Below are 26,829 nucleotides of genomic sequence, written 5' to 3'. Positions count from 1 at the left end.
CTCTTAATGCTTGTCATTTGTTGTTTTGTCACTTTTAAGGCACTTTTCTCTCCTTGTCACATTATATATTAGTAGGACTGCAACTGAGTATTTTCCAAATTAATTGTTTGGTCTATAAAATGTAAGAAAATGGTAAAAAATAAATGGCAAATTGACTGCTTTTATAGCACTTTTGAATGACCACTCAACTAATCCTTGCAGCTCTACATTAGTGTTAGCCATCACTGCCGCAGCAATGCCAGCAGTGGCTCTCTGCCCTCCTGTAGCTATGTGTCCTGCTTTTTTTTGACTTAAAACTAGCTTTAACAAACCGTGATGGTCAGATTTTTACTAAAGCCGATACATACTACTGGTAAGTGGTCAGCATGCGAATTTGCTTGCTGTGCCCCAATGCTATATTATTTTCTTCAGTCATTCCAGTATTAAGCCACCAGAGTAACCACCAGAGAAACACCTTTAGCACACCTACACTCTTGCAGTCTAACCTTGAACAGATGAAGATTTAGCTAAATGGCCTTCGACCTCCCTCGTCCTTTCCCCAACAATAGGACGTGTCACAACAACTCATTAGGACTAGTAATCCCTTTAGGAATTTAAGGACATTATTTTGTATGAATGAATCTAGAGCACTTCTGTATCCTGTTAAAACCTCCTGCTTAGGCTCTGTGGTATGATGACACACTCTATTTGACCTCTGCATCACTAAGCTATTTATGTAATAATGAGTGAAAAACATATGGCCTCACTGCAGCACTTAGTCTTTAGTCACTGTAATGGTAAACTGTTATTAACGTTTATATTGACAGCTGATTTCATATGCCCCTTATGTGCAGCAAATGTTGGATAGTGTTTTGAATAATTTTGCTTTATTAATACCATTGCTGAAATTGTGAGGATTGTGTGGCTGCCATGTATGCATTTTGTATGTCATTCTTCAGAGATTTTCATTATGTGTGTGTGCTTCAGGATTTTGCCTGGCTTATGATGAGGTAACAGTGGAACCAGAGGTGTGACCTCTTAAAATACCTGAAAATTAAGAATACTGAGTAACCATGTATGAATGTGCCCAATAGGGCATCCATTTAGATTTTGCTTTTCTGTTTCCACACGTTGCCATTTAACAGGGGGGACAAGTTTGTCTGTAACACCAATACTCTGACTTTTGACATCATTGGTTCATTGGTTCCTTCCTCCTGCTTGACATCTTGTCAGTAAATAATGATTTTATTGGCCAGCAGTGTTTAGCTCACATTTCCTGCTGTTGTAGTGTCTTTTTACCTACCATAACCCTGAAGTAGCATTTGCAGTTACAGTTGGCAGTGATGCATTGAACACACATTGAATTGGTTTTATTATTGATGACCTGGACAGGTTTTGGTGAAGGCGCCACGGAAATTAAGAAACAGGCTGCTTTTGAATTATCTATGCTGGAGAGCCTTGCTTGTGTTTTGCCTGTGTGGTGTTTAGTCTGGGTCAGGGTATTATGCTGAATCAAGGCTGTCTCTCTGGCTCTGTGCCCCCACACTGCAGCGGATGATAAAATGGTCAAGGGAGGTGGGGGGGTTGACCATGCCGCACAGTTCGGCTCAGGACATCTTTGCCCAGCACACAACTGTTCTCTGCCTAGTCTCAGCTCAAACCCTCATCACCAGTGATCTGGGAAAAGGGTCACATGTGCAAGACCACTCACCTTCCACACTCTCACCTTCTGGCTTGCTCCAGTCCACGCTGGCCTCATTAGGCTTTAGTCATTTACATGGGCATTAAGCACATTTGTGAATATTTGTTTCAATTTCAGAACAGATGGGTGAAATTGCCACCCTGGGTATCATAGCACCACAGCTATTTGTAGCTGGTATGGTTTTTACAATCTGTCTGAGTGTCAGCGTGTTCCCATTAAGCATGAATGTTTGGTGTCTGTTCAAGAGTGTGTGTTGAGGATGTCACCACCAGCTGTCGTAGCTCAGGTTCTGCTGGACGCACTAGTTAATACTTCTCCCCAGCAATGAAGCTTTGTGGATCACAAATGAAAAAGCCCAGAACATGATCTAGTATGCTCTTTGCTGACTGTAGAGTTTCACAATAAAGGATAATTGTCAATGAATAATAGTTGTCATCAATATTAATATGTATTCAGCAATTGTAAGAAGATCATCAGACTCCATCTTTCTCTGTTTCACTGTGTTTCTTTGGCTTTAGTGCTGAAACAATTGGCCGATCAAATGATTCATCAAATTGAATAGTTAAAATGTGAAATATTCTATGGCTCCAGCATTTGCCCCTTTTCTCTGGTTTATGTCATTGTAAATGGAAAATATTTGGGTTTTGGATTGCTGGTTGGACAAAGCAAGCAATGTGAAGATGTTGCCTCCGGCTTCAGGAAATTAAGATGGCTGTTTTCCCCATTTTCTCACTTTTTATCACCAAATGAATGAATTGATTAATCAAAGAAATGATGGGCAAATCAATCAACATTTTCATTGGTAGCAGCCCCATTTATCTCATTACAGATCAGTCCAGATCAGTATATCAGATATGCAAAAAGAAATTGAATTAAACTGAAATATGGTTTTATCTTATATTTTCTGGAATTATTAAGTTCAACCTTTAGATATCCTGCACCTCATTACATATATTCATCATAATACCTTAGCAAATCTGAGGGATCTTTTTAAGAATATCTGTCTGTGATGTGTGTATGTAAGAAAAATAATAATGCCAGATATTTACAAATACTTAACCTGATTTTTAAGATTAAAATATTGATATCAGGGTTGGCCTCAAAAATCCACCGCCGGTCAGGCGCTAAACAAAGATGTGATCAGTCGGCAGTTGTCATGCCCATTGCATAAGCAGCATTAGTCTTTTGATGAGGCAAGTGTGTAATCAGCAATTTTTGCTTCTTTGTCTCTGTGTCAAAGAACTGTTTGTTTGTCAGCCTACGCATTTAGTCTGTGACAGGAAAGAGGTTTACAGGAGGTTTGTATGCCCTAATCCATATTGGCTAACTCCTAGTCACAATCAGCCAGACACACACCTAAACACTCATGAAACAAACATATTGTAGGTGCCCGTCACTATGGGCCACTTAGAGTTCATTTCAGTCATAAGTGGCACAATACTTTGTTTGAAAATGTTTGTCATTGTATACTGTTAAGTATGAGTGTTGGAGGTGTGATGGTGTCTGTCATACATCTCCTCCTTATAGCTTTTCCTTATCTGTCCGTAGGTCACTCCCAGCACACCCAGAGAGCAGAGTAATCATTTGGTCATAGACTGATTTTAACAGCACTGTTGTTAAAATCAGTCACTGTTATCTCAGTGGTTTGTCATCTTGTTCCTGTCTTTTAGGCTCTTCCTTGACAAGGCTGGCTGATACATGCTCCCCCTTTTCAACTTTTCCCCATTTCAGATATTATACTGTGCCACCATGGGTGCCAGTCTGCCAATTAGCAGAGCTTTAATGTACTACAGTGTCTGCATGGCAGAGTAACACTGAAACAGAGACAATGGAGTTACCGGTACAGGTGCTGGCCAAAGCCTCCTGCAGTCATGACTGATGGGACACAGTTCAGCTGTGGCTGTCTGCTGCCTCATGTCTCGTCCCGCAGCAGCTTTTGTTACAGGAGCAGAAGCACTGCAATAGTCATCTGTTATAAGGGATGGGTGCAGAGAGTGGCCAAGTAAATTAGCATATCTTCTCCAACCTAGCAACCAGGGTTCATGTGCATCGAGTCCAAACTGCCTCATTGTTGAAATGAGGCAAAATAAGCTGTGACTAAGACACAGCTGTAGGGGTGGTGTTCTTTCACACTCTGGCCTGCAGTATAGTCATTCTGCATGGATCAATAAAGCATCACTGAACCTAAGTCATCATTGCAGTACATGTGGTTTAGGGTTAAGCATTTACTTGTGATGGTTGAGGTCAGGGTAAGGCGCTAGGGAATGCATTATGTCAATGAGTGTCCTCACAACTAATGTAAGACAAGTATATAAGTTAGTGTATGAATGAAATAAATCTATGCAGGTTTATCTGTTTGCCTTTAAATGTGATCATGCTTTCATAAGAGTCCAGTTTTAGCTCGGTTCAGTACATCCTGAGGTGAAATATTTTATTCCTTAATCTTCTTAGCCAAATGTTGTGACACATATTGAGTTTGCTGGGTTTAGCTGTGTAGATTTTATAGTAGAAGTTGTTGACAAGTTATTTGAATATAAATCCCTGTCACACAATTGTTACTAACTCCAAATGTTGCAAATCTGCTCCTTGTTAACGAAGGATCAGGATGAGGCCAAGTTAATGAGGGAAAGAGGAAATTGTAATTAGAAACACAACGCTGTGCAGAAAGACCAACCTAATACTGTGTGTAATTTAGCTTCCATAATCAGGCCTAATGCTGAAAACTGTTACTCTCCTGATACATTTAGTCCCCTGGCTATGGATCTCACTGGGTCACTGATCTTAAACATTTGAATATTAGATAAAAACTTGTCTATCTTCCACCCTCTTCTTAGCTTTACCATTGAGATTGTGACTTGGATCATTTTATAGATCCAGTCAGGCCAATGTCTAAAAATGTATAAGTTACTTGGTTAACCCTGATGGAGCATGTATGAAACAGAACCATTATGGTCCTAAGATTTCTTTTTCATCTGTGCTTTGCTACTGGCTTTTTCTCCTTTGTGGAACTAGCAACACCTTTTTGTGTGTTCACTACAAAGCATTAAGTCAAAAGTATTTGATCATTTCAATGAAGAGACTAATCAGCAGATTTTTAAAATTTAGTTTTAGTCTTTCCCTTATTTTAGAATATCGTGTTTAAATCCAAAACTATTTATCATATTTTTCAGTTATTTGGCTGTTGCATACCACTAACATTTTACAATAATAAACAAATTTAATATAAAATAGTTATTGTCTGTTTACTTGCTGTAAGCCATACCAAAATTTGTTTGTACCTTTCTAGGCTAAAGGCTTATAAAATAATTTGCACCCTTAATTTGGGTTTTGCAATTTCAGGTATGAGATGTTAAGAATCCATCTTTATAAGTGTCATGACTCAGCTTTGCATTTCTAAATCAAATTTGTGTGTATGTGTGTGTGTGTGATGATTTTATAATGATAGATGGGAGTTGTTGTTAATAATTTACTATCGATGAGTTTTCAGCCTTAGAATTGATTGTTTATAAATTTTTCTGTGCTTGATAACGCCATTGGCATCTTTGTATGTGTGTGGGTACGGATGAGTTTGTCACCCTATTTGGGATATGCCTCTTAGATTGATGCTCCAGAGAGGTGGTCTGCCTCAACACTCTTCTTCCCTACCAGGAACAGTCTGATTTTGTTAGTGGATAATCAGTTGTAGATACTCATCCTGCTTTAGCCCCCTCAACACATGAGGCACTTCGCTATGTTTTTTTGATCAAACAAAAAGTGCAATTACTGTAGGAAAAATTGGCTGTTGTTCATGAAACTATGTTTTGACTTACCTGTCTACATGATTGGGCCTACATTGTGTGTGTACACACTGTTAGTGTTTGTGATGTTGTTTGATCCTAAGTTGTTCTTGTTTTTTTATGCTTCTGTTGATGGCAAAAATTCCAATTTAATGGTAAATCCTTTGACATGCTTTCAGAGCTTTCTACTACTAGCTTAGTACTTGTGTGTGTGTGTTGGAAAACAGAATCTTCCAGAACTAATTTCATTTGAAGATTGCTGATTGTTTGACAGATTTGTGTTGCATTTCTTGTTGTCTCTACTCTCTGAATGTGTTTGATAGCTAATCAAGCTTGATTATTATCCTAAGTTGACTACGTTACACAGCTTATTTTGTCAATAAAAAGAACAACATCACACTCTTCAGTAATCAAAGCTATTTATGTAACAAAGATTCAACTCAGGCATGGCAATTTCTTTATTCAGTATGTTGCACTTATAAACAAAAAAATCTGAGGTTTGTCAAGTTTCCAGATAAATTTGCATACTTGGCAAGGAGTCTAGCTCATAAACAAAATATCCACTTTTCTGGGACTCAAAGGCACCTGGAGTGATACTATCTACCAGTGCATACTGACTGTACATTCTTTAGCATAGGTGGCTTCAGTGTAATTTAAACTCCAAACTAAGGCAAGCGTTACCTATAGAGTTACATTATACATTGCTGATTATTAGTTGACAGTTGAACAGCTAGAGCCTTTTATATAAAACCAGTTAGCTCATCTAACTGGGAACTGTAACTCCCACAGCTTTGTTGCGTCTATGCTTAGATCCTCAGGTAAAGTAGCTTAGCTGATAGCCATCTCTCCACACTAAGGGCGCTTTCTTCCTAAATGGACAGTATGCAGTAGAAACAACATGTGACATTAGGCCAGGAACTTGATTTCAACACATAGTTTTGCAATTACATGGTATATGAGCCAGCAAAGTTCCCAGGACTAATACTTTAATCTATTACCTGGTCTCTCCATAGGCCCACTGTTTTGGTGTCTCATTCTGATATGTCTGTGCTGCTTTATAACCTACCAGAGCTGTGGAAGAAATAGAGTTCAGCACACAGATGTAGTGGGTGGCAGCAGAGTGGAGCACAGCTTTATAGATTGTGACATTAGCAGGAAGCAATCTATTTTTCTGTCACTGCTGCCCAGTATGGCTTTGTGTGTGTGTGTGTGTTTAACCTCGCCTGGGCGGCTCCACACGCTGCCATAGCCAGCTGAGCCTTTTCTTTGAACAGGTATTCAGCACAGCCTTGATAAGAGTCCCGAAAACATGCACACAAACACTTGATGTTTATGTTTGCTGCACTCTTCTGGTTTCAAAAATAATGCAATAATGAGTCACACACTTGCAGAGCTCACATCCCTCACAATAACTACAAAGCAATTAACAAGTCTCATATGTTGATGCTTCTGCTATATGATTTGTCTGGTGTGTGTGTGCATGTCTTGGGAGTGACATTCTTCCAGTGTCTCAATATGCATATGTTTCTGTCTGTGTATCTCACCATGCTGTGCACAACACCTCTGTGCCTACATGTGGCTTCTGAATTATGCAGAAGCCCCAATGTCTATTCAGAGGGAAAAGAGAAGTGGGAGAGCAAATGGAAGTGTGTGTGGGGAGTGTTTTTGGGACTTTGGGAACACTCTGTGGTGGGGTTATGGGGGCTATTTAGGAAAAGAAGCAGGATTCCTCAAAGACTAGAGTAGAAATGATGAGAGGAGAAATAAAAAGGAGCAATGTGGAGATAAGAGGACAGTATTGCCTAAAGGCAAGAAAACTGCATCGCTCAGGGGTTAAATTTAGCTTTTAGCTGTCTGTCTCCTTCCTCACTCTCTCTCTTTTTAGACCTGTGTTTCAGGTAGACTTCAGTCCATGTGCTGCTACTGTGCAGCAAAGAGCACTTGGGGATAACCTAGCTCAACCTGGGCGGCCCCAGCCCCAGCCTTCCATTGCTCAGCTTGCCTCAGTAAAAAGGGTTCTCTGCAGAACTGAATTATTCATGGGGCTTCGGAAGAGTGTGGTGAAAATCCCCACCCCCCACACACTTGCACACAAAACCTGATATGTCACAGACACACACAGACACACACACACACACACACACACACACACACACACACACACACACACACACACACACGCCATGCTTATCATCCTATTACTCCACTCTTCAACACATTGCATCACAGCACATCTTGCTTCATTGATAATTTTTAGGTTATTCAGGCAGATTTTTTTGTATTTTTCTGTTATTTCTTCTCTCTGGGAGTTTACTGTGGTTGAATAATTAAATAGATTAGATCTTGCTAGGTTGTGTTCATTGCATTCCACCGTCTGTATAGTCAGTCTCTGTAAGGGGTGGGGTCGTGCTTCTAGTCCATGCTCAGTGCTGAGTGTACGTGTGTGTTTGTTACGTAAGTCGTTGCTGAGGTGGTTGAAAAAACGGATATCGCAGTAAAGATACCCTTGGCGCTACCTAGAGTAAGGTGGTCTCAGTGTGGGCTCAACCTTACAGAGAATTGGAGAGGGAAGGAATTGAGAGGGAGTGGTTACGGAAGATGAGTTTCTGTGTGTGTGCGTGGGATGTTTGGTGATGGAGAAGGGAGTGGTTGGTGTTAGTGGTGCAGAGAGGGAGAAGGATTGCAGATATGGGGGGAGGGGGAAGGCAGCAAAAGGTAGTGGATCAGAGAGTGAGCATGCAAGTGAAAAAGATGGAGAAAGATGGAAGAGATCAATGACACGTCACCTTTAGCTGCAGAGTGTCGTGGGTGTGACCATGTTAATGTGTGGGTTCATTCTCCCCCTGGAGTCATTGTAGCTGTGGTTTGTCACCGTTCTATCGTCTCTACACAGCCTCTATGTATCTGGATAAATTAAAACTAACAAGTGAGAGGTTACATCTGACTGGTATTACACTTTAAATACATGTATACTTCAAACTTCATGTACATGCAGGATATGTAAGCTGAGTCTCGTTACTGCTTGAGAAGCCAGTGATCTGGATTTTTTTCCACTCACACAAAATGCAGACTGTAATCATCTTTGATATACATATTGTCCAAATGTAGATGTATATATGGCTCAAAGACTATCACTAATTCTCCTCTCACTCACTGTCTTTCCTGCTTACTAAAACACACTGGATGCACAAATTTAAAATGTGCAGGGAAGTGCCTCCAAAGTGATGGCCTCTTCCATCTGGTAGTGTTTGTCAAGCAAATATGTTAAATTAGTATCTACAGTTAGAGTTTAATATTTATTATTTCTTTCTGCTGCATCTGTCATCTTTCCTCTAGGATCGTAAGCTGTCAAAAGTCGAGCGTCAGCGTTTTAAGGAGGAAGCAGAGATGTTGAAAGGTCTTCAACATCCCAACATTGTCCGTTTCTATGACTTCTGGGAGTCACCCCTGAAAGGGAAGAAGTGCATTGTTCTGGTTACAGAGCTTATGACATCAGGGACTCTTAAAACGTGAGTACTTAATGAAGGCAAATATAGTAAAGGCAACTCCTGACTAATTAGTGAAAAGAAAATATAACACATTCAAACAGCTATATGTGCCATAGGGAGACTTTTACAAAGGTTAAAGTGAACGTATCACTTCACTTGTTCCTATAGTTTTGTAAAGAAATGTCGTTTTACTGAAAATGTATTTTGTAACTCAAATGATTGTCAGGTCACATGTTTCGTTCTCCTTTTTTCAGCTATTTAAAGCGTTTCAAGGTAATGAAGCCCAAGGTGCTTAGGAGCTGGTGCAGACAGATCCTGAAAGGCCTCCACTTTCTCCACACCAGGACTCCACCCATCATCCACAGGGACCTCAAATGTGATAACATCTTTATCACTGGACCCACAGGGTCAGTCAAGATTGGGGATTTAGGACTCGCGACACTCAAAGCAGCTTCCTTTGCCAAGAGTGTCATAGGTAGGAGACTTAAAAATGTCAAAACATTGCAGATTTAAAGTGAAGGTAAAACAGTAAAAGGGTAAATTACATATCCATTGGCCATTCTCTCCTTTTAGGCACCCCTGAGTTCATGGCTCCAGAGATGTATGAGGAGCACTATGACGAGGCTGTGGATGTCTACGCCTTTGGCATGTGTATGCTAGAAATGGCCACCTCAGAATACCCCTACTCCGAATGTCAGAATGCTGCTCAGATTTACCGCAAAGTCACAAGTGTGAGTCCAGATACTCTATAACTTTCCAGATAGATATGTAGGGAAAATATTCACTGCAAATTTCATACCTGCTTGGAGCATGTATTATAATTCAAGGTCATGTTTTGTGAACTTTTACTTAAGTAGAAAAGCCAGGGAGTTTTTAATTGATTTTTTTAATTGAAAAAATGCAGCTTTTTTGTTACAGAGTACAAGAGCTGCTCCGTTTTTCGACTATATGGATCCTCAGCCTTGAATTTCTTGGGTGAAGGATCTAATGAGCCATATGGAGTCACAGAGGGAGTCCAAATCTCCTTTGTTTTTTAGATAAAGCCTGAAGGCTGTATTCCATTCCATTTCAATGAGTGTGCCTCTACTAGCAAATCATACTGCAAACTGTTTTTAGATTAGGGGGTGTCTAAAGTCATGATAGACCTCCTGATTTGATGAAGAGTATTGATTTTCCACCCTTGAGACTTGGCAGGGTTGGAATCTGAGAGAAGACTCTTTCACCCGCTCTTAAAGAAGCAAAGACCTCTGCTCATATTAATGGTTGGGCATCATCAATGTAGCTGTTTCTAGATACTCTTCTCTGCATTGTTACCATATGCATATCGGAGTGCCCTGCAGGGAGCACTGCAGGATATTAATAGAAGATTGATCAAAGAGAAACCCTGATAGTTTATACCATTCGCTGAATACATACAGTATGCAGCTGCATAATTGGTAGGAATGTTAATGCGGAGGATGTACATAGATTATCTTGCAGATGCAGAAAATGTCTGTTTCAGAAATTAACAATCTCACAAGTTAATGTCAACACCACCCATACAGCTGCACGATAGAGAGGATGAGGGCAAGATGTGCCTGCAAAAAAAAAAACCCAAAAAAAACACAGAGGTTCAGAGTGCTGGACTAAATAAATGTAGTATTAAGTGATATTTTAAAACAGAAGAACACACTGTCTAACTTGCAATAAATTTATTTGCAACGTTTTGGTGCTAGATCTTCATCAGGCCTGATTTATGTTGCAAATAAACTGTTTATTGCAAGTTAGACAGTGTGGGATTTTTTTTAATCACTAAAAGTGATTGAGTATCAAACACCTCACAGTGTAAAAGACAAATGTCTATAGAAACTCCTACCACATAATCCACTTGTTCACTGTCCATCCATATGCCTACGATGTTTAGAGCAGTAGAAATACCATAGGAATTTATACCAGCTGTGTTCTAATTATAGTGTACAAACAAAGCAACATCAGGACCAGGGCAGACTCAAGACAGCTGCTTCTTCTGACAAATGGAAGAGCAGAAGATGGGTGCTCTAATTTGCACAAACGTGTACATTTTAATGAACTCATTAAGGCTGTGTCCGAGAATTGAGATGGAAGTTGTGCAAGCTACAATTTGGGGATTATATTAAGATTTCACGTGAAGAGAAGTTGACTGTGCTGCAGGAGTATATTGAGAGATTTCTATGGATGGTTTTTGTGTTTTTTTTGGACTCCTGGATTCAAGCTGACCACAGTTATTGTGCACTGTCAAGGTCGACAAGCATGCGGGATGTGAGCGTGTGATACTCAAAACATAAGATTTGGGGTGGAGTATCGCAAAAACATCCCCATACACCCTTTCCTTTGTTTTTCTCTCATCATTATTTCTCATGAAGACGGCATCCTTTAATGGCATGTCCTCTACGTTTTGTTTATATTTCCTCTTCCTCAGGGAGTGAAGCCAGCCAGCTACAACAAGGTCATGGATCCTGAAATCAAGGAGATTATTGGGGAATGTATCTGCCAAAAGAAGGAGGAGCGGTGAGTGAATGTCCTGATCACTGTCCAGTGTCCAGCCCACAGGGCCCACAAGGTGCCCTCTCATCTTTTTGCCTTGTGTCACCTCCCTTGCTTCATTGCTGCGGTGCTGACAGTTGGGCTCTCAGCAGTGCTGCAGTCTCCCTCCATATCTGCAGGGTGTCTTTCTGTTCAGTTCTGTTATGTAATAAGTTTGTATACAGAGGGGGGGAAAAACCCTAATTAGCTTCCAGTGGTTTTCCTTTTTTTATTGCAGCATAATAGAAATCATTGAGTGACTTTGTCCTGGCAGCACAGGTAATCTGTGACCATGTATGTTTAATTACAGTGTTAGACCAGGCCAACAATTCCTTTCACTGTAAACACACCAGGGTTCTTGTACCACAGCTAACTTATTGATGGCATTTCTATCTGCAGACTCTCAACATTGCGGATAAGTGGCTGAAGTGTGTAGTACATGTTTGTGCCACAATCTGAACTTCACTGTTCTTCTCCCAGGTACACCATCAAGGACTTGTTGAACCATGCTTTTTTTGCTGAGGACACGGGTGTGAGGGTAGAGCTAGCTGAAGAGGACGATGGGAAAAAGGCCTCAATAGCCCTCAAACTGTGGGTGGAGGACCACAAGAAGTTAAAAGGGAAGTACAAGGAGAGTGGAGCCATCGAGTTCACATTTGACCTGGAAAAGGAGGTGCCTGAGGTTGTGGCACAAGAAATGGTGAGTGACTAATTATTCATGCATGTAAAAGTATTTGGAGATAAATCTGGATTTGGTGTCCTGTGACTTACTGTATCTCTTTGTTTTACATTGTGCTGATTACCCTAAAAATATTTGACTGTCATGTAGATATGGTTGAACCTATTCAAAATCCTTTGCGTTTCCGGACGTTAGTTTTAACCCATGCTTGTTAATACAGTTTGTTACGCTATGCATGTCTTTGTGGCTTAGTGCGCTCTAGTTGCTGGGAGTGCTTGTATCTCATCAGTGGGGAATGCACTCAAATGCAGATGCTTGGTGATAACTCACCCTGCTATTCCAGGAATACAGCGATTGGGTTTTATTTTTTCCTTTTGTTTACATGGTTTTCTCCAGTGTAGATCATGAGATAAGGTGCTCACAGGCCCAGCAATAAAACCTGGTCCGGAAATAAACAAAGCTTTCTCTGTGTGGGAGTCCTAATGATACTGACCTCAAGCCTTTAATATCATTCATCTAACATTCTGCAATACCATGAAAGTTTCCATAACTGTGTTATGGGATCAAGAGAATCAAGTTAACGTCAGCTGGAGAATGTAAATGTTGCCATTGTTTGGCTTTGTTCTGACAATACTGACGGCTAAAACAGGTTTTGATGAAAATCTTTGGTCATGGCTCCAAGACAGTGGCCCTACTGTGAGAGATGTTCAAAGATGTCTTGCGACCAAAGCTAGACTGGGACAAAATTCTGACAATGTCAGAAATTTAGGATGTTCATCTCACAATGTGACTGCTGCTTCAACCTACATCTACGAAAGAACCAATAAAAATGTTGCATGACAACAATGCTTTGCATAGCTCCATTGTTTACTGCTATGAAATACAAATATACAAATGAATGATGCACACTCATGATTTCTTGGATATTCTTGGATATTGACTTTGTTGTAGCCTACAATTCTGTAGGTGTTAATCATCATGTGCCCTATGTACATCAAACCTGATGTCATACCCACATCTATTGATCCAAGTGGCACAGTGTAGCCTGCAATAAACCTATAAGATCACTGAAATCTCACTCTGTAGGCACTCTAAGTAAAGGAGTGAGAGAGAAGTTGCTCTCAACCACTTAATCACTTTAGTACTGTTTGTTAAAAAAGGAGGAGCATTTTGCGTAATACTCAACCACCTGATCCAATCAGTGACATAACCTGCTTTCCTGGCTTTCTCTTTTAATGCCTCCGTGCCCACGACTGCCAGGGCTGCAGGCCTTATGTTTTTGGGTTGTCCGTTCATCCACACGTATGTCTGTATGTCCCATTCTTGTGAACGTGATATCTCTGTAATGCCTTGAGGGAATTTCTGCAAATTTGACACAAACATTTGCTTAGATTCAAGGGTGAACTGAATGCATAGGCTGATTATGACATAATTTAACACAAATGTCTAATAGGATAAAATGATGAAGTGATGACATTTTAGATCCAAATGGTCAAAGGTCAACTTCACTGTGACATCATAATGTTCTGCAAAATTACTTCTGGTCATTATTCAACACTGTAACTCACGAAATACGTTACTATATTTCCTGCAACTGGGCTGTTTGGCGGAGGCATCCGCTCTCTTTTCTTTGATTTGTTGGTTCTCTTTTGGTCTTGACCAGTCTGTGGAGAAAACCAGAAAAAAAGATTAAGGCCTCTTTGTAACAATTAACCTGCGGATGACTGCAGACATGTGGACCAACAGCACAGTGAGATTGTATGGCCAGCATGCTCCCATGTCACGTCACTCCTCAACCACAATAATGAGTAACTTCTCTCCAGACAGGCAACCTGGGAGATGTCATTTTTCTAAAGTGATGAACATGGATGTCCTTTTTCTGGTCTTTCATTTTTGCTTTTGTGCTAATGATGCCTAAATGCACCATGTGTTCTATACACTGTCTTCATTTGTTATTTGCAGATGTAATAGTCCTATTGTGAACAATGAACAAACTGCTGACAAAGGGAATAGTTCCCCACTGCTCTGATCCCCTTAAAATAGATTTTCTATTCCTTCCTTTTCTTGTTCTTTCTCTCTCCCTCACACACTCCCCTTTTTAATGCACCCTCTCTTCTCTCACATGCTCAATGCTAAAAATACCCTGGAAGTCATGCTCTTCCCTTTTCTTTGTCAGGTGGAGTCTGGCTTCTTCCACGAGAGTGATGCTAAGACTGTGGGAAAGTCGATCAGGGACCGTGTGGCACTGATCAAATGGAGAAGAGAGAGAACAGTGTCTGCTGCAGTTGCAGTGGATCGGGGTGAAGGAGGACACAGGGTCCAGATGACACCGTCTCAGGGCATCTCTGCTGGGGCTGTACATGTAGGACAGCCCCCTTTGCTGGAACCTGAAGAGCCAGAGGTTGACCAGCACAATAAGCTGCGTAACGTACCGACCAGTGCCACCTCAGTGACATGTAAGAGATTCTCTTCTCCTCTATTCAAAAACACATAAGTTTAATCTTTTACTTTTTTTATGATACATGATTTCTGTGTCTCTGCAGCAGACGGCACACTTGACAGTGGCATGGGCTCCACTGTGTACTCAGACTCCCACAGCAGCCAGCAGAGTGTCCTCTACCAGTCCCTGCTGGAGCCTATTACTATGGCAACGCAGCAGGTCTGTATCAAGAGCATACACACCCTGGTGGACCATGTACATTTGAATTTATTGAAATAATACATTTGAGAGCATTCACTGCTCACGTGGCCTTGACAGTGGACGCAGGTGTTGCATCCACACACTTAAAAAGAACGTTCATCTGCAGAGTCAACTTGCAAACATTTTTTGGACATGATCAATCTTCATTATCCCAGTCATGCACATTACACGCACATGTCCTGGCAAGCAAGTTTGTTCATCCTCATCTCATCATATAATTCTTTTTCTTTTGATCTGTGCATTTTGAGTAACACATGTTTTGCTTTTGGGTTGCTGCTCAATCAGTGGCAGAGCAGTGGCCCTTTTCAGACAGATCGGCCTCACTCCTGTGAAAAGGGTGAAATATGGGGGGCCACCCTGAGCCCAGACCTCAGGACTCGATTGGGAGCAGCAGCCCGGAGAGGAAGTGCCCCTGTTATTGACACTCACAGGGCAAACCACATTGCTCAACTCCATGCCCTCAGCCAGTCTCAGAGATCAGTCAGTCCCACCCCAACAGTAACAGAGAACCAGTCACAACTCAGCCCCTCTGAACTTCACACAGAGCCTGAGAATGGTTTCCCCTTCCAGAGTGCTCTGCCAGTGCTGCAGGTCTCCCCCGTCTCTTCACCCTATGAGTACCGCCGCCTTAGCGACACCAGCATCAGACCGGCATCAGAGGCCAGTGAGAACTTAACACTGCCTGTGCCAAGTGAACGCAGACACTCTGACCTTAGTAGTCTTCTGAGTATAACCTCTCATCATAACCACCATCTTGGAATACATAAATCTCACATTTGCCAGGCTTGCATCTCTTTGCTTCTTTTGAGGTCACGAGAGGGGAGCCACCGCCACTCTTCCGTTGCCATGCCAACACACCAGTGTCCATGTGATTTTAGACACCACCCGTCCTCTGGTGGAACAACGACCACCCCTGGTTATGGTCGCCTTAAAGGTTCCAATGATTGCTCTGATTTCTCACTGCTTCAGAAGTCCCTGTTCAATATAATTAGCCGCAAAGCAGCCCCTTGCCACAACACTCACACCCAAGCCTCACCGCTGCACCCTTCAGCCACCCACAGGCCTGCCCACAGTGATGGAGACGGCAGTTTGAAGAGTTGTGTCTTGAGTGGCAATTCAGTTCGGGACCAAGAACCCCTCCAGGACAGCGAGGATAGATTCTGTGCTGGAGAGCAGCAAGTTACCAGGGCGGTGGGAGTGGTAGGTCACAGTAGCAGACAAGTCATTTTTGTTTCCCATATGGGGCAAACACCTGCTTAACTGATTTCTCCCAGCCTGTAGGAGGCACAACATTATTCTGCATGGAGCTGGTCTTATCTCCTGTCTACTGTCTGAGTCTTGCTGCCTTCACAGGCCCCCAGAGCTGACCGTCTTCTTAGAAATCATAAGCTTGCTCGTGTCGGAGGACAATGGCACAATCTCTAACAGGCACAATCTCTGCTGATTAATCCTAACCAATCCCTTCTAGAAATGACCTAGATTTTAATTTTTTTTTTCCTTTCTGCTTTACTGACCCAATGCCACAGCTGTATGTCTTAGCTTGCCGTGGAAAGACGGCCTCTGATTGAAGAAGGGTTTGCTGTCTGATCTCCCTCCTCTCGGCTCCTGCTATTTTTCCCTTGTGCCCTTATTTTAGCCCGCACCTGTCACTGCCTGCTCATTGTTGAAACTGATGTTTCATTAACTTATTTTTATCCCTCATCCTCTCATTATACTTCCATCCGGTATGAGTTAATTTAATTGGCACAGTTATTAGCTTTTGTGGGATTTCATTCATGACCAGAAAAATTCACCCCTAAAAGGATCTAACTTCAATTTCTCTATTTTTGTTTTTCCTTAGACCAATTCTGCAGGTCACCAGAATCAACCATCTGTCCAGGGCCTGCCTTCTTCCAGCACAGCAGGGCACACACCACTGCAGTATCTCCAGCCTGGACACAGCTACCCTGCTGCTCCATATGCTGGTCAGCCTAGTGTTCCAACACCAGCTCCAGCTAGTCTATGTTTAGTCAACATCCAGCATGCAGGCAACTCTGCTAGCTACGCACCCCCAAGTGTGCAACAGACCCAAGCTGCAGCAAGTATTTCAGCATCAGCTGTGCCACAACATGTTGCACAGAGCCACCAAGCACCAGGCCATCAGCAGCAGCAAGCAACAGCAGCAAGCTCTTTAACCTTTCCTTTGCAAGGCCATCAAACGTGTCAGAATTGTGTGGCTCCACCTCAGCAACAGGCTCAGTCTGCATCAGGATATCCTACTCCAGTTCAGAAACAGACTACAGCAGCAACAGGCCCCCTGCCAGCACAGCAGCCAGCACAAACCTACCCTCTTGTATCTGTAGCCCAAACTATGGCAGCCACAGCCCAGTGTCATCCTGCACAAGCTCCCAGTGCACTGCAGCACATCCAAGCTACAGTCAAACTGCCAAGTCAGCAGCCTGGTCAGAGCCCCTCCACACCAGCACTTTACAGCCAACAGATACCGATTCAGCAAGAGCACCAACAGCCCGTACCACAAAATACTCAATCCAGTATACAACAAACACAAAATGCTGGGCAGGCTTATATTCAACCTCAAATCCAGCATAACCAAGATACTGTGCATCCCATACACCAACAAATGGCACAACAGCCACAACACCAATCTCAAAGTCAACAGTCTCCTGGTCAGCAACAATTGCAAACCTCAACTCTACAGCAGCACAGCCAGAAAGCCATGCAGACAGCAGTTCCACAGCAGAGCCAGGGTATATCCCAGTCTACAGTCCAACAGGTTCAGACCCCAGCTTCTCAGCCTCATCCCACAGTTGTGCAGGTTGCAGCAACACATCAGAGTTACCCTGCTGCAGGTCTGCCTGATGCTGCCTCTCAGAGCTATGCACATTCAACCCTCAATACGCTGCAGCAACAGACCGGGCCAGCTCAGAGCCAGTACCAATCTGCACAGTCCAGCGCTGCTCCAAAGACCTATGGAGGAGCTACCCAGGTAGTGACTCCTCAGAGCCTTCCAGCCTCTTCCCACCATAGCCAGCCTGCACATATTGTCCAGCAGGTGAGTGTTAATGCAGTAGATTGTAGTTGGGTGGCATACATAGTGCCCCAGTTTTTAATTTTTTGTTTGTTTTCCTTCCTCTGACCTCGCCCTGTTTTTATTTTTCATCAGTTTCAACCCTATCTTTGCATCGGTGCTTTCCTGAATCAGGTAGAATGCCTTTGTCTCAACACACTTTGTCACTTTGGGACTCACTATGGGAGGGACAGAAAATCATGCACTTAAACATCTTAACATTGTTATTTAGGGCAGTACTGTAGCTACTTTTTGTCCCACTCATATTATGGTGCCTGGTTTTGATTTGGTACAGCTGAATTGGAAGCAGCTGTGTTGGTGGACAGTAGGTGAATGAAAAAACGAACAGCCCAATAAATAGGAGTTTCCTCAGACAACAGCCAACAGAGAGATAATGGAAACAGTAATGAAAACAATAACAGTGGTTTTAGCCGCTGCATCCGCTAGCCCTCCCAGGCTTGATCTGTGTTTGTTTTGTGGTACAAAGTACTCCAGTAGATTCTGACTTGTTCCAGGCTTAGAGACAGGATGGAAAATGTGAGCTATTCTGATCTGGCCCAATAGCAGGAAATGCAGATTTCCAAACTGAGAGATGAAACTGGAATCCCTGCCATTATTGAACTTCCCCCTCCTTTTCTCCATCTTCTTCTTCTTTGTCTCTAGAATATTCCTGTTGGTCAAAGCATTTCACAGCTTGGACAAGAAGGACAAGGCCATGGGCAGAATCTCAGCCAGCCTTCTTCCAGTATTCTGGCCCAGGCACTTCCTCCTCAACAGTCAGTGGCTCAGGCTACTGTCCATCAGCAACTCCAGCCTCTGCAGATATCAACTTCTCACCCACCCCAGGTATTGTGGTCTGTTCTCACTGCTCTCACAAACATCTTTCCTGGGTAATACCCATTCATTTTTCTTGAGTCTTAGTTGTTGTATGTCTCAGCAGTCTAGCTTGGATTATATTTACAGAACAGTAACAATATTGACTTGAAGCAAGTTGTCTTGATGCATCATCCTACTGTGTTTAAACTTAGTTCTCTAGATTATTTGATTTTCCTCTGTATCTTCCCTTTTTCTTTTCCCTTCAGTTTCCTTCACAGTATCCCACAGTCCAGGTGATGGCAGCTGTGACTGACTGTGAATCCTCCTATCCTCAATCCTGCACTGCCCCTCACCCTTCAACCTCCTCTTCTCTTAATCACATCTTCCTTTCTCCTGGACAGACTCTTCCTGTAACCCCCTCTGTCTCCCCTCTCTCCCCTCTACACATTGAAAGTGCGTTAGTTTCACCCATCCCAGTGTCCCTCATGCCTTCCCCCTCACCTGTGCTTGGGAAAATGGGACCCACATCCCCACAGCACCAGCCAACCAGTGCTCTGCAGCAGAGTGTTAGATGTGAAGCTTCTCATTCACAACCTGCATTTATATCTGCACTAACCACCCATCCCATACACACGCACATTTCACTGTCCCAAAACACACACCCTCCCACAAATGGCAGCACTCAGCCTCTGATACAGGTAATTATGACGGCTGCAATGAAGTGCAGATGTTTACCAAGAAGGTGTGAACTGGAATTTGAGTGTTTGTGTGTGTCAAAGGTGGTTTTAAGTGGAACTTTCATTATTAAAGTCACTGTTCAATTGTTTTTACGTCTCTGTTTGCATTGAAAAAAAGTTTTGTGCTTAAAGTGACTGTGCTGTTGTTCTTTGGCTGAAGGATATGTTAAAATCAGATTAATTAAATAATGCAGACGAAGAAATGACTCAAATCTTTGCAAGTTGTTGTACACACTGTACATATTTGAATATGGAAGGATTTAGAGGCTTCCAAGATGAAATAATTATGTATAATAATAATAATGATGATAATACTAATAATAATGTGTTTTCTTGTTTGTCTTTTACAGCAGGTTTCCCAGATCAGCCATCCTGAGCTTGTCCCCTCTGCTCAGCCAGTCCAGCCTGCACTCTTCCCCTCACCTATGCAGAACGGGGCTGACCCAGGCACAGTCACCACCGCTGCCCATCTGGACAACAATAATCCATGCCAGCTGGCCCTACAGGCCCAGGCCCAGGCCCAGAGCCAATTTCAGAGCCAAATTCCTGTGCTGCAGCCCTCTGAGTCTCAAAGAGCATCATCTGGGTCTGCCAGTTCCAGTGTGACTCAGCAGAAACATCTCACTACTCTAACAGGAGCTGCAGGTCTGGGTCCAACAGAGACCAACATGGAGGTATGGACACATGACTCACTTCCAAACATTTTAGTCCTCACTGCTTATTTCTTCCTCTGCCCACATTGCTTTGAAAAGATACCATGCACTCACATGTAATATCTTTTGCTTACATACATGCTTCTCTTTTATTCGTGTGTTCTGTCTGTAGGATCAAGCTGCAGAGAAGCACACTGCAGGACAGAGCTATGACAGGTACTTATCTTATTTTCCCTCAACAATCTTTGCAGGTGACAGTGCCTCTAATAAATGCATACTGGATATGAGTAATCTCAGGTGTCAAACTGACAATCCCCTGATAAGCAGTAACAATAATAACGCACATGGTCTTTAACAGTTTTTGGACCTCTCTTAGTTCAGACTTTGAAATTTGGAAACTCTGAAAAATGCCACTTGTAAACAGAAATGTTGAATGCCTAACAGAACCTCGCACTGTTGTTGTTTTGGTTTAAGCTTCCGGAGGCAAAAATATTGTTTGTTTGCCTTTACAAAACATTGAGGGCGTTCCACCAAACAACTTATAACTAGCTGGCTCTTCTCCTAAAGTAGAAAGGGTGCCGTTTGTCATATTATTTATTTTGTAATGTGGACCTAATTGAGGAGTTTATTATGCTCTCTCTTTCTTCTCTGGCAGAATGTTGACCAAAGGAAAGCGCTTCAATTAGACACAAACATGCCTGTAAAACCGGAGAGCACTCTGAACTCTCTGATGTCGATCTTTTAATCTTTCATATCACTGAGACCAGCAGTAGCTGAAACTCTTCTTTTAATTTCAGAAATTCAGTTGTTCCTTCATAATAGATAGCAGGTAGACAGTCCCTCAAAAATCTTAACACCTGTGCCTGTGAACCTTTGACTTGATATATCAGACTTGTGAAATCCTACAGAGCAGCAATAAACTTCACAAAATTTCACTTAGGTCTTTTGTTTTATTTTTCACACACCTTATTTACTAACTATCTCTTTGCTAATCCACCATCTTTGGCATACTGAATAGAGTTTAACTGCAGGCGCTTTTTTAATCTTGAAACCACAATACCTACATGTAGAGCTGTGTGTTTGGTATTCAGATAATAACGAATAAAACAGCACTTTCACTGATGTACTTTCCTTTTGCTCCCAAAACCAGTGTCAACTCTGATGCCACGTCAGGGAAGGAGATGAGTGACGGTTGTGAGGGGACACATGGAGGTAAAGGCGAAGGCAAAGTCCGCAAACACCACCGCAGGTCCACACGCACTCGCTCTCGTCAAGAGAAGATTAGCAGGCCAAAGCTCAGCATGCTCAATGTGAGAAGCCAAAATATATTTCCAGCAAGAAGCACATCTGAGCCCAGTCTCAAAAATAATGTAATAGTAGACAACGTATTTATTGTGTCTTCTCCTGTTGCAGGTGTGTAACACTGGGGATAAGATGGTAGAGTGTCAGTTGGAAACTCATAACCATAAAATGGTCACTTTCAAGTTTGACCTGGATGGAGATGCACCAGAGGAGATTGCTACATACATGGTAAGTAGGAAACTAAGTAGCTGCCAGTTCAGTCGGTACAAAGGCCTTTGTAGTCTGCTGCAAGTTGTGAATTTCCTGAGATGCTGTCTTATGGCTCAGAACTCTGAAACTCTCTGTGTTGCTGTTCTTAGCTGCAATGCAGCAAAAAATCTTTCTGTCTGTCTCTTGCTCTTTCTCTCTCCTCCAACCCCAACCAATTCATATTGGGCTCATATTTATAGATAGATAGATGAATATTTCATGGCATAACTGCTCCACTCACTTATCATGTATAAAATAGTTGGTCCAAGGCAAACACCTCCTTCTGAAGCTTTCTAAAGCAATATGTTTAAATACATTTCGTGATGTGAAATGTTTTGAAATATAAATACTTAACATGTGATGTAAATGTAGTCATCTGATTTTCTTAAATTAAACAGAGACAACATTTGCTCTATCTTGGCAGGAAAAACACATTAAGAGAATATATGTGGTAGTTCATCATTTTGTTTACTCTTTACATAAATATGCATCTGCTGTTCCTGGCACAGCCATAACCACAGTTTTAATTTAAGCATTGATTAAACCATTTTAAAGTTCTGATGTCTTTTTCTCCATTTTCCCCTTCAGGTGGAGAATGATTTCATTTTACCTCTGGAAAAAGAGGTCTTCATTGAACAGCTGAAGGACATTGTGGACAAAGCTGAGGACATGCTGAGTGAGGACACTGAGGGTGAGAGAAACTCTGACCAGGGAGGCAGTCCCAAACAGAGTGAAGGAGCTGACACGCTGGGAACAGAGGTGAGAAAGGAACTGCTGATAGTTAATAGCTGTGATAGCGCAATTTGTCTACAAGTGCCTCTGCCTTGGATACATCATCCTGACAGCACTCTCAAGATGACTTTGCATGCAACACTGCCAACAAGAGATGCCAAAAATACCATTCTTGCTGATGTGACATTTTGATCTAACTGAATTTATTTCTAAAGTTCATCTCTTTGGCTCGTTGTGGAAACCCTTTAAATGTAAACTGATGCACATGCACCAACTCTGTGTAGTAATCCTTCTTTTTCTTTTGGGATTGAAGGCTTCAGCACCCAGCACCCCACAGCTGGTATACCAACAAAATGGTGAGGCTTTTGACCACCAGACAGCCATTCACTCAAACAAAATCCACCCACACACTCCAGTTCTAGTTTAACTTAACTGCTTCCTTGTACGTTTAGATTCTTAAGAGGCCTTTTATGATGAGGCACTGGAAGAAGAATTATTTAATGAATTACTTAAAAATCTGTTTGTATTCTCCCCTTCTTTGTTATTTTGCTTTAAAGTGAGTGATGAGTTTTTCTTTCTCTCTGTCCTTGACAGTCCTCCACACTGGCAAGCGCTGGTTTATCATCTGCCCCGTGGCTGAGACGCCCATGCTAGACAAAGAGAGGACTACATCACACACCTCTACAGCCCAGGGTATGCTGCACATTACCGACTGCTTATGAAACCACATTCTTTAATAAGAGGGTTTGTTTTTTCTGCAATCATGTCTTGTATTATATAGAATAAAATTAATCGTTTGCGCTGCTGTTTATACTGAAGATGCTGCACATGCTTTAATGCATGTGCAGCGTCTTCAACGTCTGAGTGGTTCATCTGTTGGGGTCAGTTATGTAAGAGTGCCTCTGCAGTGGTTCTAGGCAGAAATGAGGGGCAGGATTTATACTCCAGCTGACAGAGCCTGATGGGGGAAGAAAAGCAGTGATGTAACACTTTGGCACTCGCAAGGCCCAGACCCTCTTCTTCATGGCCTTGGCTGTTTAACTCCCAATCTGTTCCCTCGCTAATGAACTCTTCTCTTTCCTTCTTCAGAATCTGAAAAGTCTGCGTCATCAGTCAGGCCCAACAGCAACAAGACTGCAGTGACTACCCCAGTCGCATCTTTATCTTCTCAAACCGCGTCCTCCTCCTCTGTGCCCTCTACTGCTCAGACCTCAGTGCAACCTCCAGACCAAAACACCGGCACTGCCCAAGTCCAGCAGACTCAGCCCTGTGTAACTAAACATGCCCGTGCTGCTGCTGGTGTGAGCCATCAGAACTCCCTTCCTGTGGAAGAACCTTGCATCTCTGCTGTCTCTATGGTGACGGACATGCCATGCTGTGCTATTGTGCCACCTGTCTCTCTTGATGTGAATGCCAATGATAAAGTTGTAGCTGGTGGTTTGGTCTCATCTCAAACCAATCAGCCCAATGAGAAGGCCAGTCCCACTGGAGAACTTCCCCCTCAGCTGGGCTCTCATCAGTCTGTGGTCCTGCAGCAACCATATGCCACGCCCATGCAACCTGGGACGGTTACCTCCCAGCCCCAGAGTCCAGCACATCAGACCTCCCAGAGCTCCCAGTCATCAAGCCACCAGCAGTCAGCTAGTGGGGGACCTGGAGAGTCGGACAGTGAGGGACCACGCAGGGTGGAATTTGTTGACCGCACCATCAAGACTTTGGATGAAAAGCTAAGAAACCTGTTGTACCAGGAGCATGCTCCCTCCCAGCCTTCAAGCACGGCATCTGACCCCCAGGCCTCCAGCACAGAGGGAGTCAGTTCCCCTCCGGTCTCAGACGGCCAGAGCACTGAGGGAGGGCTTACAAAGAAGAAGGGGGACCCACTGGTAAAATACACTATGTGCATGTGTTTGTTTGTGTGTGTGTGTGTGTTCATGTGTGAGAGCTGGTTAGGAGCTACGTTAATGGAATCGTCATTAAATCGTTTCCCTGTACTGTGCTATTGATTTTACTATTGGCTGTAAAGAGCAAGCATAATACTGTGCCTCGAAAGAGGGGAGGACTAACAAAATTACTGCTGTCAGCACGATAATTCATCATGATCCCTTCCTCTGGCAGCTTCATTTTGAATCAGGGTTCGACTTATTCAGACAATACTGAGGTCAGGAGAGGATAATAGCAAGCCTTACACTGATCTAACACATCTAGTTATTTACCATTTTCCACTATTCAAATGATTGCAACCTCCCACACACACACCCTTCTCTCTTTCTCTCTTCAGCCTCAGATTCCCGAGCGCACAGAGAGTGTGGGTGCACTAAGTGACTCTGCAGTGGCAGGTGGGTAACATTATTTATGTAATGTCCAAAACACATTATTTCTGCATGAGAGTTTAAAATTGGTTTGTTTTGAAAGAAGTTCTCCTTCCTGGTCCTTTAGCTGCAAACAGGGTTTTAAAAGGAAAAGATGTGACTGCCAGCTCCAGTTCACACAGCTCCAAAAACCGTTTTCAAGTAAGAACCCACTTTTCACTTTTTTCCTTTTATTGAGAAAATCTGCTCAATTAAAATGTCCTTTGACCAAATTAAATTATATTACGCCAGGTCATGATGTCGTCTATGTTGTTGTTTGTTCTGTGTCCAGATTGTTGCTTGAACACCGCATTAGTTGATGATATTTATTGAACCTGATGTTATCCTGAACACACACTTCTCTTCCTTCCAGATCATCCCTACTCCGCCAGATGTTATTCATCGTTTAGAGAAAAGCAAGACAAACTGCAGCTCCTGCAGTTCCGCAGCACCCTCTAGTGGTTCTGGAGGGTCTCACAGCCAGACCCAGGGCCCAGGCAGTAAAGAGAAGGGCAGTGTGGCTATGGGCAGGTTCTCCGTGACAGCTGCAGCAGAAGCTGAGAGTGCAGGAGCATCCAAAACCCATAGTTGTAACCGCTACTCTGCCCCTCCCAACTTCTACCAGGCCACCCCCTCCTCCAGCCCTGATGTCACCCCACGTCATATCCCCCGGGCCCAGACCATTGACACTCCAACCCATCACCACTACCACCAATCCTCTCACCTCTATTCTGACTCAGCAGATGAGGATAGCAGCAGCATAGCCCTCCCTCTGGCCCACCCAGCTCCCCCAGCTCATGCCCTGTCTGAGCACAGTGGTAGCGACCTCATGAAGAGGGCAGTGGCCTTCCTGCGGCGCTCTGGTCGGACCAAAAGTGAACAGAGCTCTGATTCACCAAGCCGACAGCCCGTGGCAATGAATGGTCATGCTCTCTCGCCTTCCGCAGGACATGCCCACTCATCCTACATCAGTAGTGACAATGATTCTGAGTTTGAGGATGCAGATATGAGGAAAGAGCTACAAAAACTCAGAGAAAAGTAAAGTGACTTACACACATGCACACACATGCACTCACAGCTGCACAAATGTGTTGCAAAGTTTTTTCATGAATAGTTGCCTAACTACGTTATAGAATATTTGTTTCTTACAGCTTTATTTGCAAAAAACATGATGTTTCATATTTCCTACAATACGGACGGTACATTTTTCAGTTATTATGGTCTGACTGCGCTAATTGAAAAATATTTTGAATTTACTGGAGTTTCTGTACATTGATCCAGTTTTCAAAAGTCAGTAAGCAACAGTAGTAAAGCATTTGGTCTAGTACTGTTACTGTTCTGCTCATAAAGCCAGAAATTAAAACTGTATCCTTTGTTCCCTCTGCATGATTTCATTTACGGTATTTGGAAGAAACCAACATTGTGTAAACTGCCAATTGATACAAGACAGAAAAAATCCCAGTGATCTCAGTGATATTTAATGGTCATGACTGGTTGCGATTCCTGACACTTTCGTCAAATTAGGCTTATTGTGATATATTGGGGATAAAGAGTAAAGGCACTATGAAGATTACTTGCCTTTGATAACACAATTAACCTAAATACACAGAATATTACTCATTGTTTTTACTGCTGCTTTTGCCAGATGCAACTTACATTACTGTGATCTTAATAACATTAAACTAAAAATGCACAAATAAGAGATGTTCTTAGAATATGACAAAACTTTTTTTTTTGTGCACCGTGCTCATGAAAAGTGTCAGTGTTGGTGTGTGGAAAGTTTAGATCAGGTAGCCAGGGTGCCTGGGTGGCACACGATATGATCAGAGGATCTTGTACCCTATTTTGGTCAGGGAACATGTTATTGTCTTCTGTCAGTATTTTTAGTAGTAGGTTGAAGTTTTTCAACTCAGCTGACATGTTTCTGAAAGATTTTGAATGACTCAGTAACCTGACACACGTATCAGGAGAGACTGACACTTGACGCAGGTATCACGACTGCATGCCATAATGACAGAGGCTTTAGTGGATTATGCAGAGAGTCATTTGTTGAAGGAGG

The 26,829-nt window shown here is 42.6% G+C and overlaps 1 protein-coding gene across 7 annotated transcripts in view; it reads left to right on the top strand.

Moving 5' to 3' along the window:
* The window catches only part of LOC139620777 (serine/threonine-protein kinase WNK2), a 41,896-nt gene that overhangs the window by 4,962 nt on the left and 10,105 nt on the right, over positions 1 to 26,829 (top strand). For 3 of the 7 annotated variants that reach the window (XM_071476636.1, XM_071476638.1, XM_071476632.1), the window contains exons 2-23: positions 8,794 to 8,966; positions 9,200 to 9,420; positions 9,519 to 9,676; positions 11,383 to 11,471; positions 11,967 to 12,186; positions 14,342 to 14,621; positions 14,709 to 14,824; positions 15,152 to 16,066; positions 16,707 to 17,918; positions 18,030 to 18,068; positions 18,597 to 18,779; positions 19,837 to 20,160; positions 20,312 to 20,355; positions 21,290 to 21,449; positions 21,553 to 21,669; positions 22,279 to 22,449; positions 22,736 to 22,778; positions 23,017 to 23,115; positions 23,512 to 24,305; positions 24,701 to 24,758; positions 24,835 to 24,932; positions 25,144 to 25,808. In XM_071476636.1, coding sequence (XP_071332737.1) covers positions 8,794 to 8,966; positions 9,200 to 9,420; positions 9,519 to 9,676; positions 11,383 to 11,471; positions 11,967 to 12,186; positions 14,342 to 14,621; positions 14,709 to 14,824; positions 15,152 to 16,066; positions 16,707 to 17,918; positions 18,030 to 18,068; positions 18,597 to 18,779; positions 19,837 to 20,160; positions 20,312 to 20,355; positions 21,290 to 21,449; positions 21,553 to 21,669; positions 22,279 to 22,449; positions 22,736 to 22,778; positions 23,017 to 23,115; positions 23,512 to 24,305; positions 24,701 to 24,758; positions 24,835 to 24,932; positions 25,144 to 25,808 — 6,179 coding nt within the window. The remainder of the gene's footprint in view (positions 1 to 8,793; positions 8,967 to 9,199; positions 9,421 to 9,518; positions 9,677 to 11,382; positions 11,472 to 11,966; positions 12,187 to 14,341; positions 14,622 to 14,708; positions 14,825 to 15,151; positions 16,067 to 16,706; positions 17,919 to 18,029; positions 18,069 to 18,596; positions 18,780 to 19,836; positions 20,161 to 20,311; positions 20,356 to 21,289; positions 21,450 to 21,552; positions 21,670 to 22,278; positions 22,450 to 22,735; positions 22,779 to 23,016; positions 23,116 to 23,511; positions 24,306 to 24,700; positions 24,759 to 24,834; positions 24,933 to 25,143; positions 25,809 to 26,829) is intronic. The other 4 variants (XM_071476633.1, XM_071476634.1, XM_071476639.1 and 1 more) reach the window with 4 other exon arrangements.

This window comes from Trachinotus anak, unplaced genomic scaffold (genome assembly GCF_046630095.1).
Source record: "Trachinotus anak isolate AG129_WGS33_773 ecotype Australia unplaced genomic scaffold, CSIRO_AGI_Tana_v1 ptg000004l, whole genome shotgun sequence".
In the NCBI taxonomy this organism is placed as follows: domain Eukaryota; kingdom Metazoa; phylum Chordata; class Actinopteri; order Carangiformes; family Carangidae; genus Trachinotus; species Trachinotus anak.
The sequence above is the reverse complement of the archived record's forward strand: the minus strand, read 5'-3'. Positions and strand labels throughout refer to the sequence as shown.